General features: G+C 48.9%; 1 protein-coding gene across 2 annotated transcripts in view; it reads right to left on the bottom strand.

The window, feature by feature from the left end:
* Nucleotides 1–16,732, bottom strand: part of ZFAT (zinc finger and AT-hook domain containing) — a 158,458-nt gene that overhangs the window by 109,850 nt on the left and 31,876 nt on the right. For both annotated transcript variants that reach the window (XM_070382748.1, XM_070382749.1), the window contains exon 3: nt 5,737–5,973. In XM_070382748.1, coding sequence (XP_070238849.1) covers nt 5,737–5,973 — 237 coding nt within the window. The remainder of the gene's footprint in view (nt 1–5,736; nt 5,974–16,732) is intronic.

The following is a 16,732-nucleotide window of genomic DNA, read 5'->3' as shown; positions in this document are numbered from 1 at the left end:
TAGAAAGGTTCAGAAGTCACTTTTATAAACTTGACACATTGATTTCTGTAGGCTGTAAAACGTTTTTCAAAAACACCAGCTGTTCCACATAATGGCATTAGGCAAAAAAAAAAAAAAAAAAATTTCTTTGCCTGGTTTCTTTTACTATTCAGATGCAGAATGAAGTAAATAAATGTTGAATACATAACAAAATTGTTATTTTAACTTGCTATGGTTCAGTGTAGGGAAAAAGCTTATTTTGTTTTCTTCTAATTGCTTTAACAAGCCAAAGAGTCAAGGTCAACTGTTTGAAATGTCACTAAACTGCTCTTTACCGAGCATGTATTAAAACAATTATGCAAGAATTTTCTAAATTGTAATATTGTGTTTGGCAAACTGAGGAACGTGGAGCAATCACCATGGGTATGTCAGCCACTAGGCGGCCGGGCGTTAGGTCATTTCTGCATATTTTAGAGGCTTCAGCAGTGGCCAGAAAGGGAGAAACACCGGGAGCTTCCACCTTTCCATTTGGTATTTGTTAGAGTCCACTTAGGTCATTCAAATCAATGGACTAGGAGGCCACTTTCTACGCAGCTTAGCACTGGAGGAAGCTGATAATCACATTAGGAAGGAAGATGCCTGTCTGCCGCTGCTGAAGAGACTGCCTAATTAATTACAGAATAGAAAATAAAGGTGGGGACTGCACAGGGTGGAACTTGCCTTTCGCATGAGGTTAGAGAAAAAGCTGAGAGTGGTACATTGAAATGAACAAAATCAACATCCACAAAGAAGAAAGAAGACTGGTTTTAAGGCGCGAACACGGTAGAGCTGAGCCGTCTGCAGGGCAGCAGCAGGGAGTCACGGCTGGTGCCCAGCCCACCTCCAGGGAGCTGTGCGACTCTCAGAGAACCGTCTCCCTGCACGTCAACTTCCCCAAGTATAAAGTTATGAAACAGGTTTGAAAAGGGGGTTTCTAAACCAATCTTAAAAGATCACACATAGTGTGACTTGGCTGATGTAACATTCTCGACATGACAAAATCACTGGGTCGGAGATCAGTGGCTGTGGGGAGGGTGACTGTGAAGTGGATCACGGGGAGCCCTCATGGTGACGGGCAGTCCTGCTTCCTGACTGCTGTGGTGGCTACACAACCCTACACGCGTGATGAACGGTGATGAGTGATGAACTACGCACACAGTATCTCACTGTCAGGGTTCCTGACCCTGACACCGTGCAACGGCTCCGCAAAACATCACCACGGGGGAGAGCAGGGTAAAGGGTCTGAGACCTCTCTGTACCATCTTTGCAACTCCCTGTTATCCCACTAATTGTTTTCAAAATATGAAGGTTTTTACTTTTTCAAGGGTTGACTTGGAATCAGACCCTTATTCTCTGTGGACCCTATGATTTGAAACAGTTTATCTGCAAACTGCATTTAATGAAGAACATTCCTTTGCCCGTATTTACTGATCAAATATGTATTGACTGCCTTACTTCACAACTTTCACAAAAATACAATTTCCAGAGGGATCAAAAATACAGATAAAGAATGAAACCATACAAATAACAGAGGAATATATAGAAGGTTGCTTTTTATTATTTGGGGTATATAGATAAGTGTCCTAAGCTACGATAAGAAGGGCATGAAATTTCACAGTAGTGACAAATGCTGATATTTAAAACTTCAGTAAAATGCAAAAGGAAAGAAAAAGCAATTCTGCACATGAAAAGACAAATGATAAAGCTGGAAAATATCTTCAGAGTATCTGGCAATCCAAAAGTGTAGTCAGTAAAGAGCATGAGCAAGGAATGCCCCAAATTACACATAAGACAAAAACCTGAATATCTGCAACAACATCGTCCACTAGTGACCAGGCAGATAAAATTCACAGCACATAAGATTAACCATTTCAGAACGAACAGCCCAGTGGCATTTACAGAATCCATAATGCTATGAAACCACCACCTTTATCTAGATACAAAACCTTTCCTATCATTCAAAATAAAACTCATTAAACAGTTTCTCCCCATCCTCCCCTCTCCTCCGACCCCTGGTAATTACCAACTGTCCTCTGTCTCTATGGATTTATCTGTTCTGAATATACATGGAATCATATGATATGTGACCTAAAAGATGCTCTATTAGTCTGGGAATTACATTACTAGATATTTACCTAAGGTAACAAAGGCACAAGTACAAAATATAATAATAATAGAATAAAATGGTAGGCTCAAGATTATACACCTGAGTAGTTTTTTTTGTTTTCTGTTTTTTAATCAGGGAGAAAAATTTTAAACAGTATTCAATGTCGATCAACTGGAGACCGATGAAGGAAAACTTAAGGCTCACACACACAGTGAAATGCTGTGCGGCCTTTAAAAATAACGAAAATCTCCATTTACTGACTCTTTCATCAGAAAGCAGAGCATCGCAATCAAAAGCACAGACCCTACAGCCAGACCGTGTGAGTTCAGAGTACAGCTCCGGCCTTTATGGGCTGTGCGATGTTGGCAGACTCCCGACGGCTCTGCCTCAGTTTCCTGTCTATAAAGTGGGCATGATAATAGTGTCCTCAGTGCCGCTGTGAGAAGGAAATGAGAGAAGAGTGTGCAAGTACTGAGAACAATGTCTGTAACACAGAAAGTGCTACAAACAGCGTGTTGAAGAAAAAATACCTGACATGAAAAATTTATCCGCTCCATTAACTGCATGAAAAAAGAACACAGAACATTATGTATGACCTCAATTACTGAAAAATGTATGTGAATATACATAGAATGTAGGTCTCTCTTCACTCTTATATACAGTGTAATAGAAATTATACCTAGGCAGTAAAATTGTGCACTATTTTTACTTTCTTCTTAGTATTTTTTATATCATTACAGGTATTAAAAAAGGAAACAAATGACAACACCCAATTGGTACTTTTGGACACTTGGAACCTCAACTGGCCTGTGCTTTCTAGGAGGGAAACTGGCAAAATGTAATACACTTTCTGGCCCAGAAATGTAATACACTTTCAGGAATTTACCCTATAAAAATAACATACACACATATACACATATACAAATGCACACATGTACATAAGGGAATATTTATTCAAGTAATATTTATAACAGCAAAAAAAAAAAAACAAGGAAACAACCTAACTTTCATTAGACGCACCACGGTTGGCACGAACAACAGGAAACTTATCATATTGCATGGAAAAATGATGCCACAGAGCTGCAGGAAAGACACTTTCTGCAAAACCTGTGAACACCCAGGTGAAGAGCCTGCACTCTGCTGTGTAGGGGAGACACCAGAGTGGGTCTCAGGAAGAAACCCCAGGGCAGCATAGCCTGGGGGGCAGGGAGGAGGGGACCCCCATGGACAGGACTGAGCCTCTCAGTTAATCCTAGGCCTGGGAGGAGGGAGCCGGAATGTCCGGCGTAACCAAAGAGGGAAATTCCCCGATCTCTAACCACGGCCGTGCAGAAAGCCCAGGGGTCTCCCAGAGGGGGCTGACAGGATAAGCCAGCCATGGGGAGGCTCCAAATCAGAACAGATTCTCAACAGGGGCTAGAGCTGGCCCCTCTGACTATGCCGTGACGACCACCAAGGGTCAGTGCAGGAAACGCGGGGGCGGGGTGCATGTGTGTGAGCGTGAGACACACTCAGAGGGCCACGGGGGACAGCTTGGTGAGGTGACAGGACGGGGAGCCCCTCCACAACCACGTCCAGCAGGAACAAGCGCGCTGGGGACCGGCGCCTCAGGTACAGTGCCGTGAGCTCCTGCCCCTCCCTCCCCGGGCCATCTCACTGCTGAATTTCTGTGTGTCTGCCAAAGCACCTGAGGCTCTGAAGCAAGACACTGCTTCCCCGAAAACCACAGGGCTCCCCGCCTCCACTTCCCACACGGCGGGCACTCATACTCTGTCTTAGGACGGCTGCCACCCCACTGCCTCATCTCGCCTGAATCCTTGTCTGTTATTTGCAACAGCCCCTGCAGCCTAGTAAGAGTTCATGTGGTCACCCTGAGAGCAGTTCTTTAAAGGCAAGAGCACTTTATGGGTTCTACAACTGGCACAGGTGTTGGCAATGAGCCTTGGCCACCAACTCAATGTCTGATGAATCTTAGATGGTGAGTGTGAGCATGCTAAGTCGCTTCAGTCGTTTCCGACTCTCTGCGACCCCATGGACTGTAGCCCGCCAGGCTCCTCTATCCACGGGATTCTCCAGGCAAGAATACTAGAGTGGGTTGCCATGCCTTCCTCCAGGAGATCCTCCTGATCCAGGGATCAAACCCAATTCTCCTGCCTTGGCAGACTTCTTTACCCCTAGCGCCACCTGGGGGACCCATTAGGTAGTGCATTCCCTCAATAATGTGCTCAGTTTAGTTCAGTTCAGTCGCTCACTCTTTGCAACCCCATGGACTGCAGCACACCAGGCCTCCCTGTCCATCACCAACTCCCGGAGCTTGCTCAAACTCATGTCCATCGAGTTGGTGATGTCATCCAAATATCTCATCCTCTGTTGTCCCCTTCTCCTCACGCCTTCAATCTTTCCCAGCATTAACGTGCTAGGATTTTATAAACCAAGGGCCTTGCTTCACTGTTGGGAGGTGTTTCTGGGACTGAAGAACTGGGGTTCAGAGTCAGACAGTCTGGGTTCAAAGGCCAGGAGGATCCCTTTCTAACTAAAAGACCCTGGATAAACCGCTTCACTTCTTAGTGTCTAAATGCTCTTGCCTGTGACACAGGAAGGACAGCAGCAGCACTGTGTCCACAGGGCTATGAAGGACAGTGACTGCTAACACATACGGGGAGCTTTGAAACGGCAGGTGCTCTTCTAAGCACTGCAGAAAGTCCTGTCTCACTGAATCCTCCAAGCAACCAAATTAGCTAGTGTTGTTTTTATTCCCATTTTACAGAGGAGGAAACTAAAGGAGAATAAAGTTACTAAGTACTGGAGCTGCGATTCAAATCCAGGCAGCCAAAGTCCAAAGCCCACATCCTGAACCAGAGCCCATGTGATGTGCGCATGTGCTCAGTCGCTCAGGAGTGTCCTACTCTTTGCGACTCCATGGACAGCAGCCTGCCAGGCTCCTCTGTCCATGAGATTCTCCAGGCAAGAATACTGGAGTGGGTTGCCATTTCCTACTCTAGGGGTAAAGTACTTAGCCTGGCACAAAATAGTAAGAACTTTCTACATTCTTAGACATATTTTGAAAACTTCGAAACTGGTTGCAAGAATCAAACAAGGACAACAGAGCCCACAGCAGAGGCCCTTGCTGTTTCACTCCTCCTAGACAGGTGTCTGGAAGACTTTCCCGCTCACGCGCACACTCTCATCAGCCTCTCTTAGAAGCTGCTTTAGAGCCGAAGCCTTGCCAAGCTCTTACCTGAAGGCAGCACCTGGTATCCTGTATGTTCTTCAAGAGCGCCAGCCACAGTGGAGGCCGTCAAGGTCACTCAAACGGGCTCAAGCATTCTAACCTCAGCCTTTCTGCTCACTGGGCCCGACAACACGGCTCCGGAACAAGAGAAGCCCCCCACCGCAATGAGAAGCACCCCCTGTACCCCAACTAGAGAGTGGCCCCTGCTCTCCACAGCTAGAGAAAAGCCTGCGCAGCAATGCAGACCCAGCACGGCCATAAATAAAGGAGTAAATAAAATTATTTTTAAAATCTTAAAAAAAACCAGTTCAAATGAGACAGCTGGTTTAAAAAGAGGGGGTGCGAGCCGTGGGCGCCCCCTGCCGGGGTGCGCTCTTACCTGCGTCCCCCTCCGCCTCGCCCAGGTTCAGCACGATGATGCAGATGTGCTTGCGGAGCTGGCGCGGGTTGGAGAACTTGCGGCAGCACTTGCTGCACTCCAGGCTGCTCCCTTCCTCGGGGGCCCGCACGCCATCCGCGCCTGGCAGGGCGCTGCGCTCCGCCAGCTCCTCTTCGGGGCTGGGCTTCTTCGTGGACCCCTTGGGCCTGCCTCTCTTCCTCTTCATGACTGAAAACTCTGCGGAGGAAACCAGAGGGCACCGTGGGGTCACAGAAGGCGACAGGGTGGGCCATGAGCTCGGTTTCCAAGCGTGGAAATATGTCTGTTTCCACGGGGAGCTCACATGGTACAGAATCCACCTGCAGTGCAGGAGGCCTAGGTTCCACCCCCAAAGTGGGAAAATCCCCTGGAGAAGGGGATGGCTACCCACCACCCCAGCATTCTTGCCTGGAGAATTCCATGGACGGGGATGCCTGGCCCGGCTACAGTCCATGGGGTCGCCAAGAGTCGAACAGGACTGAGAAAATAACACTTTTGCTTCCCACATTTTATTAAAAAAAGGAAAGCTTGAAGGAGTTCCAGAAATGAGCAGCTGCAGACAATCACTTAGTGCTAACATCTCTGCGCTATTACACAGTCAATTCTGTAATCATGTGATTTACGAATATTAATTTATCAGAACCTGTGCACTGTGCCTCTTCCATAAAGTGGGGAGGGTTTTAAGCTGTGACTGTTAGCTCCAGTTCACAAACCAGGCTCCTTAGAAACCACCATTTCCACTGAAAACTAGTTCTCAGAAACTTGCTAAGGACTGTCTCTGCAAAGGGTTCTCAAAGGCTGCTTAGCTTTTCACGCTCTTAATGAGTTATACAACTATTCCGACTACTTAAGCCATCATGATTATTAGATCCAAATTGTTCTGATGGAAAAGAGACAAAAATAATTGCAATCTAAAGCCAAAGATTATAGGGCTAGAGACAATATTTTTCAAGTTTCCTGGAGGCCAGAGGATTTAAATGTCATCATCAGAGCTGCTTTGGAGCAAGTTTCAAATCATTTTTCACCTCTTATCTCTTCTTAATTAGCATTCATTTTTAAGGCATTCATCTCCAAAGGAAGGTGGGAATTAAGACGGGTGAACGGGCTGAGGGGGCCTCCTGCCGTTGTAGGCAGGTGGAGTGCTGTCTTAGGTGATGCAATTTGAGGGGTGCCCTGACCGGCACAGCCTGGCTGCCCTGCCATCGCTGGAGAGCCATCTGTCTGGCTAAGGCATGGCATATCAGCAGCCAGCCGTCTTTGCATCTGAACATCAGGGCAGAGGAAGGGTCCTAGGTTCTAGCACCATCTTGGGGGAATGGTCATCTATGCAATTATGATGTGTTCAGGGTCCCTCCTGCTCTCCCTGTGGCTGTGCCCAGGAAAGCATCACCCACAGTGCCCCCTGCTGTCACTGTGAGGACCCTTTAAGGGGGTCACCTGGGCTCCCAAATCAGACAGAAAAGCCACAGGGGCAGGAGAGGAGGGCAGGAAGGCTCTGCAGGGGAAGTGCAGAGAGACAATGTGGGCTCTGATGGAGGCGCCTGCTCAGACGTGGGGTCCCCAGGAACTCAAGAGACGGGGACTGAGACAGGGGAGCTCTTGCAGGAGCAGGGTTTCCACTGAGCTGCAGGGCCAAGGCAGGTCCTCCTTGACCTAGAGCTCCAAGCCAGAGCCTTCCATGGCCGGGGCAGCCAACTGATACACCGTCACTGCTTGCCTCCATCTCGCTGGGCTTGTTGGGGAACAGGCTCCCCTGTCGGCCCCGAGATCTTAGCAGGAGAATGACAGCTGTAGGGACAGGAGGCCCAGCCACTGTGTATGGGAGGCTGGGGAGGGAGGTGAAGAGAGAAACGTGCAAAGTAAGGACAAACCGCTCACCTCAGAGCCATTAAAACTCTCCTCCTGATTATTCTTTACAACAGCAGCTCACTGAAGCAGCAGTTAATAGCTGGAGGAGCAGAATGAGTGGAGAGGCTGTAAACCGCCCACTGCATGTCACATCCGCCGAGCTCGGGAAATGTGTTACAGGACAGCTTACTGCCCCACGCCCTGCCCTGCAGACAGAGGTCCTCCTCTGACGTGTCCTGAGGATGCAGCTGTGCAGTGGAGAGGGGGCTTCATCCGTGCAGAGGTCCGGCCTCTGGCCTTGGCCACATGGGTGGCCCCAGGCCCCAGGAAGGCCCAGGCTGACCACAGTGCCCGTGTACCTGGGGGCATGGCTGCGGGACTGTCTACACGGGGGTTTGTTTTTGGGGCTCTGTGACAGGTGAGGTCAGATCTGACCTCTGAACACAGTTTGACCTCCTGGGGGAGCTGGAGACGGGGGGCCAGTCACACAGGTGGGCATCGTCAAACTCCATAAAAACTCTGGACACCAAGGACTTGCGTGAGTGTCCCTGGCTGGAAACACTCCTAAGTCCTGTTGTGTAACGTAGCTGCAAGAAGACAGCGGCATCCAGGACACCATGGGGGGTGGAGGAGGACCGAAGGCCCCGTGTCTGGAACCCCCGGGCCCCCAACCGCATGCTGGCATCACCGCCTTTGGCCTGCTCTGACCTGCACCCTTTTTGTTTAGAACTGCCTTCCAAGTACAGAGCTTTCCTGAGTTCTGTGAGTCATTCTAGAAGACTAGTGAACCTGAGGGAGTCCTTTGGGTCCCCCAAATTTGCACCTAACTGAAAAAGTGTGGGAGGCCCTGGGAACCCCAGATTTGCAAGGTGCCCGCAACCCTGTTTCCTGGTTGTGCTGGGTCCTCATTGCTGCAGTTTTCTCCGGTTGAGGCCAGTGTTGGGCTGCACAGGCCTCTCGTGGTGGTGGCTTCTCTCGTTGCAGAGCACAGGCTCTAGGCACGCTGGCTTCAGGAGCTGCAGCTCACATCTCTGGAGCTCGGGCTCAGGGCTCATGGCTCATGGGCTTTACTTGTTCCATGCCATGTGGGATCTTCCCAGATCAGGGATCGAACCTGTGTCCCCTGCAATGGCAGGCAGATTCCTATCCACTGTACCACCGGCATCAGCAATCTTGAGCAGATGTAGAAGACTTGCGGGAGCTTCTCTGTCTCAGCTTCAGGTTCAGCACTCATCGCTGCAGGGTACCCAGAGTCTGCTCCATGGAGCTGTGCAGAGCACTTGCAGCCACACCACCCATGGGTGCCACCCCCTCCCAGTGCAGTGGTACCGCAGCCCGGCCAACCAGACCCGAGAGTGGTCTGCATCCCCCAGCACTGATCCGGTGTCCCACCCAGCAGGCACCCCGCAAATCTTGGTGAATGAACTCAACTAGCAGGGTGCAATCTGCTGTCAAGGAGTAAACATAAAATCGACCCCGAAAGCTTTGGGAAACCTCTAACATGATGGTGACAAAGCGAATCTCACATCTGACCACATCCATAATTCAGATCCTCAAGACCAATTAGCCAGCTAAAAATGAAATTTTCATAAATGAACTTGGAAAATTTAAGCACCGAAAACGAGCTGCTGCCATCAGCTACCCACGTAGTACAAATTCTCCAGTGGAGAATCCTGGAACTGGGCAAGGAAGACCCTGGCACCTCTACCAGCACACACTGTGATGGCATCTCAAAGGAGGAAGCGTCGGTTCCTCGTCCTCCTCCCTGAAGCCCTGCACTCAGGTGCCACCGAACTCTGTGGACTTTGTCCTAAAGATGTCTGCCTGGTAAACCCCCTCGCGGTGCACCCAGACCCCCGCCCACCATCTCAGCCGCCCGCCATCCCTTGTCTCACTGCTGCCCCCTTGCGATAGAACTTTCCATGGTCCTTGAGCAGTTTGCCCCATGACTCTCAGACGTGGCTTTTCAGGCCCCTCAGCACATAGTTCAACCCTGCACATGCACACAAGTGCGTGTGCAAACACACACACAGCACTGCGCTTGCTCCCTCTCTCCCCCCACCACCCACTCACTCGGGGCCACGTCCAAGGCCTCCCTAAATATGTGGAGATGGCGCCTGTTTCTTTTTACTTCCCTGTACTGCTCCCCCTCTTGCATCCTGATCAGAATCCAAATCCTGTTGCAAACCCTAACACTTCAGGCCCCGTTCAAATCCCAGTACGTCCTCTGTGAGATGGTTCATCCCCCAGTTGCCGCGTGAGGCACACGCATGTACAAACTCTCCCACACCGTTTCCTGACTGTGCTTCCCTTCCCCCCCCATCGATCACACACCCTGAGGTGTGAGCTGCCTTTTCAGCTTCAAGTCCCACAGGATCTGGGGCAGTGCTGGAGGCACAGTGCACACTCCATACAAGAAATGCACATTGTCAAAACTATGGTTTTTCCAGTAGTCATGTACGGATGTGAGCGTTGGACCATAAAGAAGGCTGAGCACCGAAGAATTGATGCTTTTGAACTGTGGTGTTAGAGAAGACTCTTGAGAGTCCCTTGGATGAGAGTCCCATTCTAAAGGAAATCAACCCTGAATATTCACTGGAAGGACTGATGCTGAAGTTGAAGCTCCAATACTTTGCCCACCTGATGCGAAGAACTGACTCACTGGAAAAGACCCTGATGCTGGGAAAGACTGAAGGCAGGAGGAGAAGGGGAAGGCAGAGTATGAGATGGTTAGGGACCACAATCAACTCAATGGATGTGAGTTTCAGCAAACTCTAGGAGATAGTGAGACGGGTGTCAGGGAGCATTTAACAGGAGGATTCCTGCGTGCTGTTTTCTATCTCTCAAGGATTCTCTGTTCCTTATCAGTTCCTATTCCAAGAACAAGTAGAGCTGCATGCAGTTCTCAGGACTGAGGTCATAAGATGAGACATGCAGTGACTCTTTTCAGTGTCAGCGACCTTGTATGTATTAGACTATCCATATTGTGGCTATCAATAAAATTTCATCCTGTGTAATAGCTGAGTAATCATCTTACTAAAGATATATAAGTCTACACTTCTGCTAATAAAGTACCCTTGCTCTATCAGAGCTTGGGTCCCCATGTCTTTCTTTCTCTCTCTCTCTCACTTTTTTTTTTTTTTTAAATTTAAGTGGCAGAGTCCCGGGCCGGACGGCGGCGCGCGGACAAAGCTCTCTCTCTGCCTCCCTCTCTCTCCCTCTCTCTCTCTCTCACTTTCTTATCGTCGACTCCGGACCACCAGGTTCCAGTCCATTAAAGGACCGCAACAGACAGGGAAGCCTGGTGTGCTGCAGTCCGTGGGGTTGAAAAGAGTTGGATACAACTGAGCTACTGAACAAAGTCATTTCCTAACAGGAAAGGAAGCAGTTAGAAAACAAGTCATTTCCTATGTCCCAAGTTTCCAGCAGAAAGGAAGAGGTGAGCCATGGTGCACCTCGAGTCCATCTCAGATCCAGTCTGGGGATAACTTCCTCACGGTCAGAAAATCACCCTTGCAGGTCCAAGGCCCGAACTAGCAAGGGACAGAGAGAACCAGCTGGCATTGTTTAAATTTAATCAAAAGACAACGTGAGCACTATGAAAAAAAAATCTCGACATTATCAAAAATCTAATAACATAAGCCCTTTATTTGTACATCACTCAAGTCTGTGAGGCACTTTCCCAGCTATTATCTCATTTTATCTTCATAAAAACCTTGAGATAGATGCAGCAAATGTAACTTCTCAATGGGAGAAGAAATCAAGGACCCAAAGTTTCGAGGGACTTGGCACGTTTTCCAGAACTTGCCACTGAACTGGGCAAGGCTGGGACACGGGTTCCTTCTTCCCAGCCCGGGTTTTTCTGCTGAGCCACATGGCCCTTGGGTCCATTCTGGACGCGGGAATGAAACCAAGACCCGCACTGCTGAGAACAGTGGCCGGGAGTTAAGCCAACCTGGTTCAAATCCACCAGCCTCAGCTCCTCTCTCTTTTTAATAAAGACTGTATACCTTTTATTTTAATACTTGACTTTATTTTATTTATTTGGCTGTGCCAGGTCTTAGCTGAAGCACGTGGAATCTTTAGTTGCGGCATGCGGAATCTAGTTCCCTGACCAGGGATTGAACCCAAGGCCCCCTGCATTGGGAGTGTGGAGTCTTAGCCACCAGACCACCAGGGAAGAAACTGACCCCCCAGACTCAGTGCCTAACACAAAAAATAAACACGAAACCGCTATTTTATAAAAAGTCACTATTAAATAAAAAGCAGCCCATTAAAATGCCAAGCAGAGCACTTAAGAAGTGAAGGATAAACGGCAAGGGTTCCTTACTCTGGTTCCAATCATGAATATGCTGACTTGGGCCGTCTCTGAAGACACTATTACCCTCCCAGCCTGTCCACTGTGAGATCGTGCGATTTCTCAACGTACACACATTCTTGTTCATTAAGGCACTTTCTCCTCGATTTCTTCATTTTAAAACATCTCACACACCGAAAAGGCCAGTACAGAACTAGGGAGTACAAATTCCGCTCTGCCTAAAAACAAGGATAAAGCCAGGCCTCCAGCTCCTGCTCTGTAGCTCCATCTATAGTCACACCAGTTCAAGAATTTAGGAAAATTGTGGAGCATTAACTCTGCCAGGCCTGACAGTCAGCCTCTCTGACGCGCAGTCCCCAGGAGCCCAGGCAGCAGCAAAGAGACAGTGAACGGTGCCAGCGCCCAGGGATACAGCAGAGGCAGTTATGGGACAGATCAAGAAATGGGGGTGGGGGGAGGAAGAGAGGAAAGCGAGATGAGGTCCTGTTAAACATCCGAAAGGGGGAGTGACGGGAGAACCGGAACCCAGCTCTCAGGAGACCCACGCAAATCCCTCCCAGGGTAAGCCCAGCGTCCCCACCTCCACCAGGATGAACAAGCGTGCACACACACACTCACCCAACTCACAACACTCGCATCAGACCTGTACTCACCCATCACACACACTCACCCGTCACACACACACTCCCATCAGACCTGCTCCCACCCATCACATACACACTCACCCATCACACACACTCACCCATCTCACACACTCACCCATCTCACAACACTCGCATCAGACCTGTACTCACCCATCACACACACAGTCACTCATCACACACACACTCCCATCAGACCTGTACTCACCCATCACACACACACTCCCATCAGACCTGCTCCCATCCATCACATACACACTGACCCATCACACACACTCACCCATCTCACACACACACACTCACCCATTACACACACACTCCCATCAGACCTGCTGCCACCCATCATACACACTCACCCATCACACATACTCACCCATCTCACAACACTCGCATCAGACCTGTACTCACCCATCACACACACTCACCCGTCATACACACACTCCCATCAGACCCGTACTCACCCATCACACACACACACTCCCATCATACACACACTCCCATCAGACCTGCTCCCACCCATCACACACACACTGACCCATCACACACACTCACCCACCTCTCACACACACACACACTCATTACACACACTCCCATCAGACTTGTACCTACCCATCACATACACATTCACCCATCTCACACACACACACTCATCACATACACTCACCCATTACACACACTCCCATCAGATCTGCACCCACCCATCACATACACACTCACCCATCACACACACTCATTCATCTCACAACACTCCCATTAGATCTGTACTCACCCATCACACACACACACTCTCATCACACACACACTCCCATCAGACCTGCACCTACCCATCACATACACACTCACCCATCACACACATTCCCCATCTCACACACTCACCCATTACACACACACTCCCTTCAGACCTGCACCCACCCATCACATACACACTCACCCATCACACACACTCACCCATCTCACAGCACTCCCATTAGACCTGGCACCCATCACACACACTCACCCATCACACACACCCATCACACACACACACACAAATTCACACACACCTACCCATCACACATACACTCTCATCAGACCCACATTCACACACTTCAATCAGACCCACACTCACCTATCACACACACCCATCCATCATATACATACATCTCATCACACACACTCACCCATGACACACACACACTCCCATCAGACCCACACTCATCCATCACATACACACATACTCATCACATACACATGCAACCCATCACACACATAGTCAACCATCACACATACACACTCAACCCATCATACACACACTCACCCATCACGCACACACACACTCACCCATCACACACACACTCACCGCCACACACACTCACAGATACAACCACACATTCACACGCACACATTCTTTTATATACTCATACAAACACAGAAGAGGAAGAATAAACTTGGTCCATTAGGGAATTTTTTTCTTGGAGCAGAGCCAGAGATTTGATTAGGAAGAAGGGAGAAAAAAATGAAAAGTTCTTTTGCAGACCACTTCCAACATGAGCAAAAGAGATTAAAAGGCTATAAAATAAACCAGAGGACTTAGGAAGCTTCATGTTATAAAGGGAGGCCAAAATCATAAATCAATTACTACACAGTTAGAGGTTTAATTAAACCGTTTCCAGCATCTTTCAACTTAAAATGAATTGTGAAGGTTAAACCTGAATGAAAATCATTAGAGAGGAAACTGAGATTCTGGAAGTCTCAAATTTTATGGGCTTGGACAAAGAGAGAAGGAAGGACTCGGGGCTCTTAATTAAAGACTTTTGAAGAAATGTTCTCATGTTAATAGTCTAAATCTAATTAGAATCTTAAGAAATACTTTTTTAAATTACACAGGCAACTAACTTTTCAGTATATACTCTCTCTCTCTCATACACACACACACACACAGAAAATGTATGCAAGAAGAATTTAAGTCAAAAGTAAATTAGTAAATGAAGGAAAATAACTTCTAAAAGAAGTTTAGTGGTAAGAACCTGATTATGCCCCGAGCGCCACAGGAACACCGCGGTCAGGCCTCTCAGGATGGCTGTTCCCCTGCTCCCTGTCCATCCCCTGCCCAACCAGGCTGCTGCGTCTACACCCTCCCAACAGGAGTGACCCTTGTTTGTATTGGGCTGGCCAAAAAGTTCATCCAGGCTTTTCCGTAACAGTGAACTTCTGGGCCAGCCCAGTACTTGCCCCAGGCCTCAGCTAATGATAGCTCATCCAAGGGGTGGTGAGGGGCGTGCCTCTAACTGGTTTCCCTGGTAACTAATGAGCCCACCTGACGCTGATTCCCCTGCTACTGACAACACCCCCTGCCCCTGGGGAGCACAGGCCGCCCCCATGCCCGGCCCACCGTCCGCTGCACGTGGTGGGGTGTTGCTCCAGGACTCGGCTTCTGTGTGTGAGCCCCCCATCCGTTAAGCCACCGATGTCTCTGTTGCTGACACCAGGCTCTTCCTTGGGTCTTGCGCTTGTGCTTGGGTCAAGCAGGTGCAGCCCAACCATCAGCGGAGTGGCCAGGAGACTGAGGAGACTCCTGTGAGCACTGAGATGTCAAGATGTCAGGAAATATAGGATGGGATATGGAAAGTCTGGGGGCCTGTCCGTTAACATGGTGGGGGGCAGGGAGCGGGGGTGCGGCACTCCGAAGTTACAGGGAAATCCCAGGGAGGTTGATCTTGCTGAATGGGGGCTGCCAAGTGCTCTGGAGAACAGTGGCCTCTTCACAGTTCTGCTCTTGTATCACAGTGAGCCTTTTGTCGTTGGTTAAGCTATCAACAGCATTCTGGGCTTCCCAGGTGGCCCAGTGGTAAAGAATCTGCCTGCCAATGCAGGAGATGTGGGTTCACTTCCTGATCCCTGGTCGCAAAGGGGCTGATGTGACTGAGCACACAGCACCCAAGGCAGCTTTCTAGGAGGAAATGGACTGAGCACACAGCACCCAAGGCAGCTTTCTAGGAGGGACTGGTATTGTGCCTTCGAAATGAAAATTATCTACCTGGACTCTCTGGAATGTTAGCCTTTTGTGATCTCTAAAAGTAAAAGAGAAAAAAAGAGCTTTTAGATAAACTCTAGCAATAACCATGTCTTGGGAATAAGAACTCTTGAGGATTTCGTTCCCCCCTCAATCAGTTTGGAGGAGCCTATGTGGGCAACTGACCAGATTTATTTTGCAAATGGATTGGTTTTAATTGGCTGTGCTTGGTGGAGACGAGGATCATTTTCGACAGAACAGTGTTATATTTCAGTGGACACTGAATTCTAATTTTGCTAGCTGAGGTCTGTATTTGTGAAAGTTACTGTGTTAGCCGTGCTTTTGCCATGATGCTGTTTTGTTTAGTCGCTCAGTCGTGTCCGACTCTTTGTGACCCCCTGGACTGTAGTCCCCCAGGCTTCTCTGTCCATGGGACTCCCCAGGCAGAAGTGCTGGAGTGGGCTGACATTTCCTACTCCAGGGGATCTTCCCGACCCAGGGATCGAAGCCACGTCTCCTGCATTGGCAGGCGGATTCTTTACCGCTGAGCCACCTGGGGATGGAGAGAAAATTATCTAGTGAAATTGTCACAGGGTATGACTGCTCACGACGTGTAACACTGCTGCTTCAAGTCTGCTGCTAAAGGCACATGCACAGTGACAGTTGGGTATAAGGATACGACGTAGAGCCTATAAAGAAGTGTCTCCCCAATAACATGCCTCTGAGCCTGCTCGCGACACCTAGTTAGCTTTTCCCCAGCATGAATGACCAGGTGAATATAAAGGAGGCCTAGACCCAGGAGACCTGATCTGAACCAGGGGTGGGAGCTAGCACCCCAGCATCACAGGACAAATATTTTTGATCATCAGTGCTTTCTACTGGAAGATCTACGATCAAAAGGGGAAACAATGGAAAATTTGCATGTACTGAGGCATGAGGAAGTCATTCTGGCGTATATACGGTTTAACTTCGTCTTCACGGACCAGAGCAGCCTGCTTTGTGGCCTTTCAGACACATACTGCACACTCACTTTGGCCACTGAGGAAGGGAAATGCATTTGAAAGCCAAAATGAAGCAGCATAGTTCAGATATCCAAGGTAAAAATTGGTGGCCGTTGTATACAGGGTTTTAGACGTGTTCTTATATTACTTCAGGGTT

The sequence above is a fragment of the Bos mutus genome, chromosome 14, assembly GCF_027580195.1.
Source record: "Bos mutus isolate GX-2022 chromosome 14, NWIPB_WYAK_1.1, whole genome shotgun sequence".
NCBI classification, from domain to species: domain Eukaryota; kingdom Metazoa; phylum Chordata; class Mammalia; order Artiodactyla; family Bovidae; genus Bos; species Bos mutus.
This window is presented reverse-complemented; position numbering and strand designations above follow the sequence as displayed.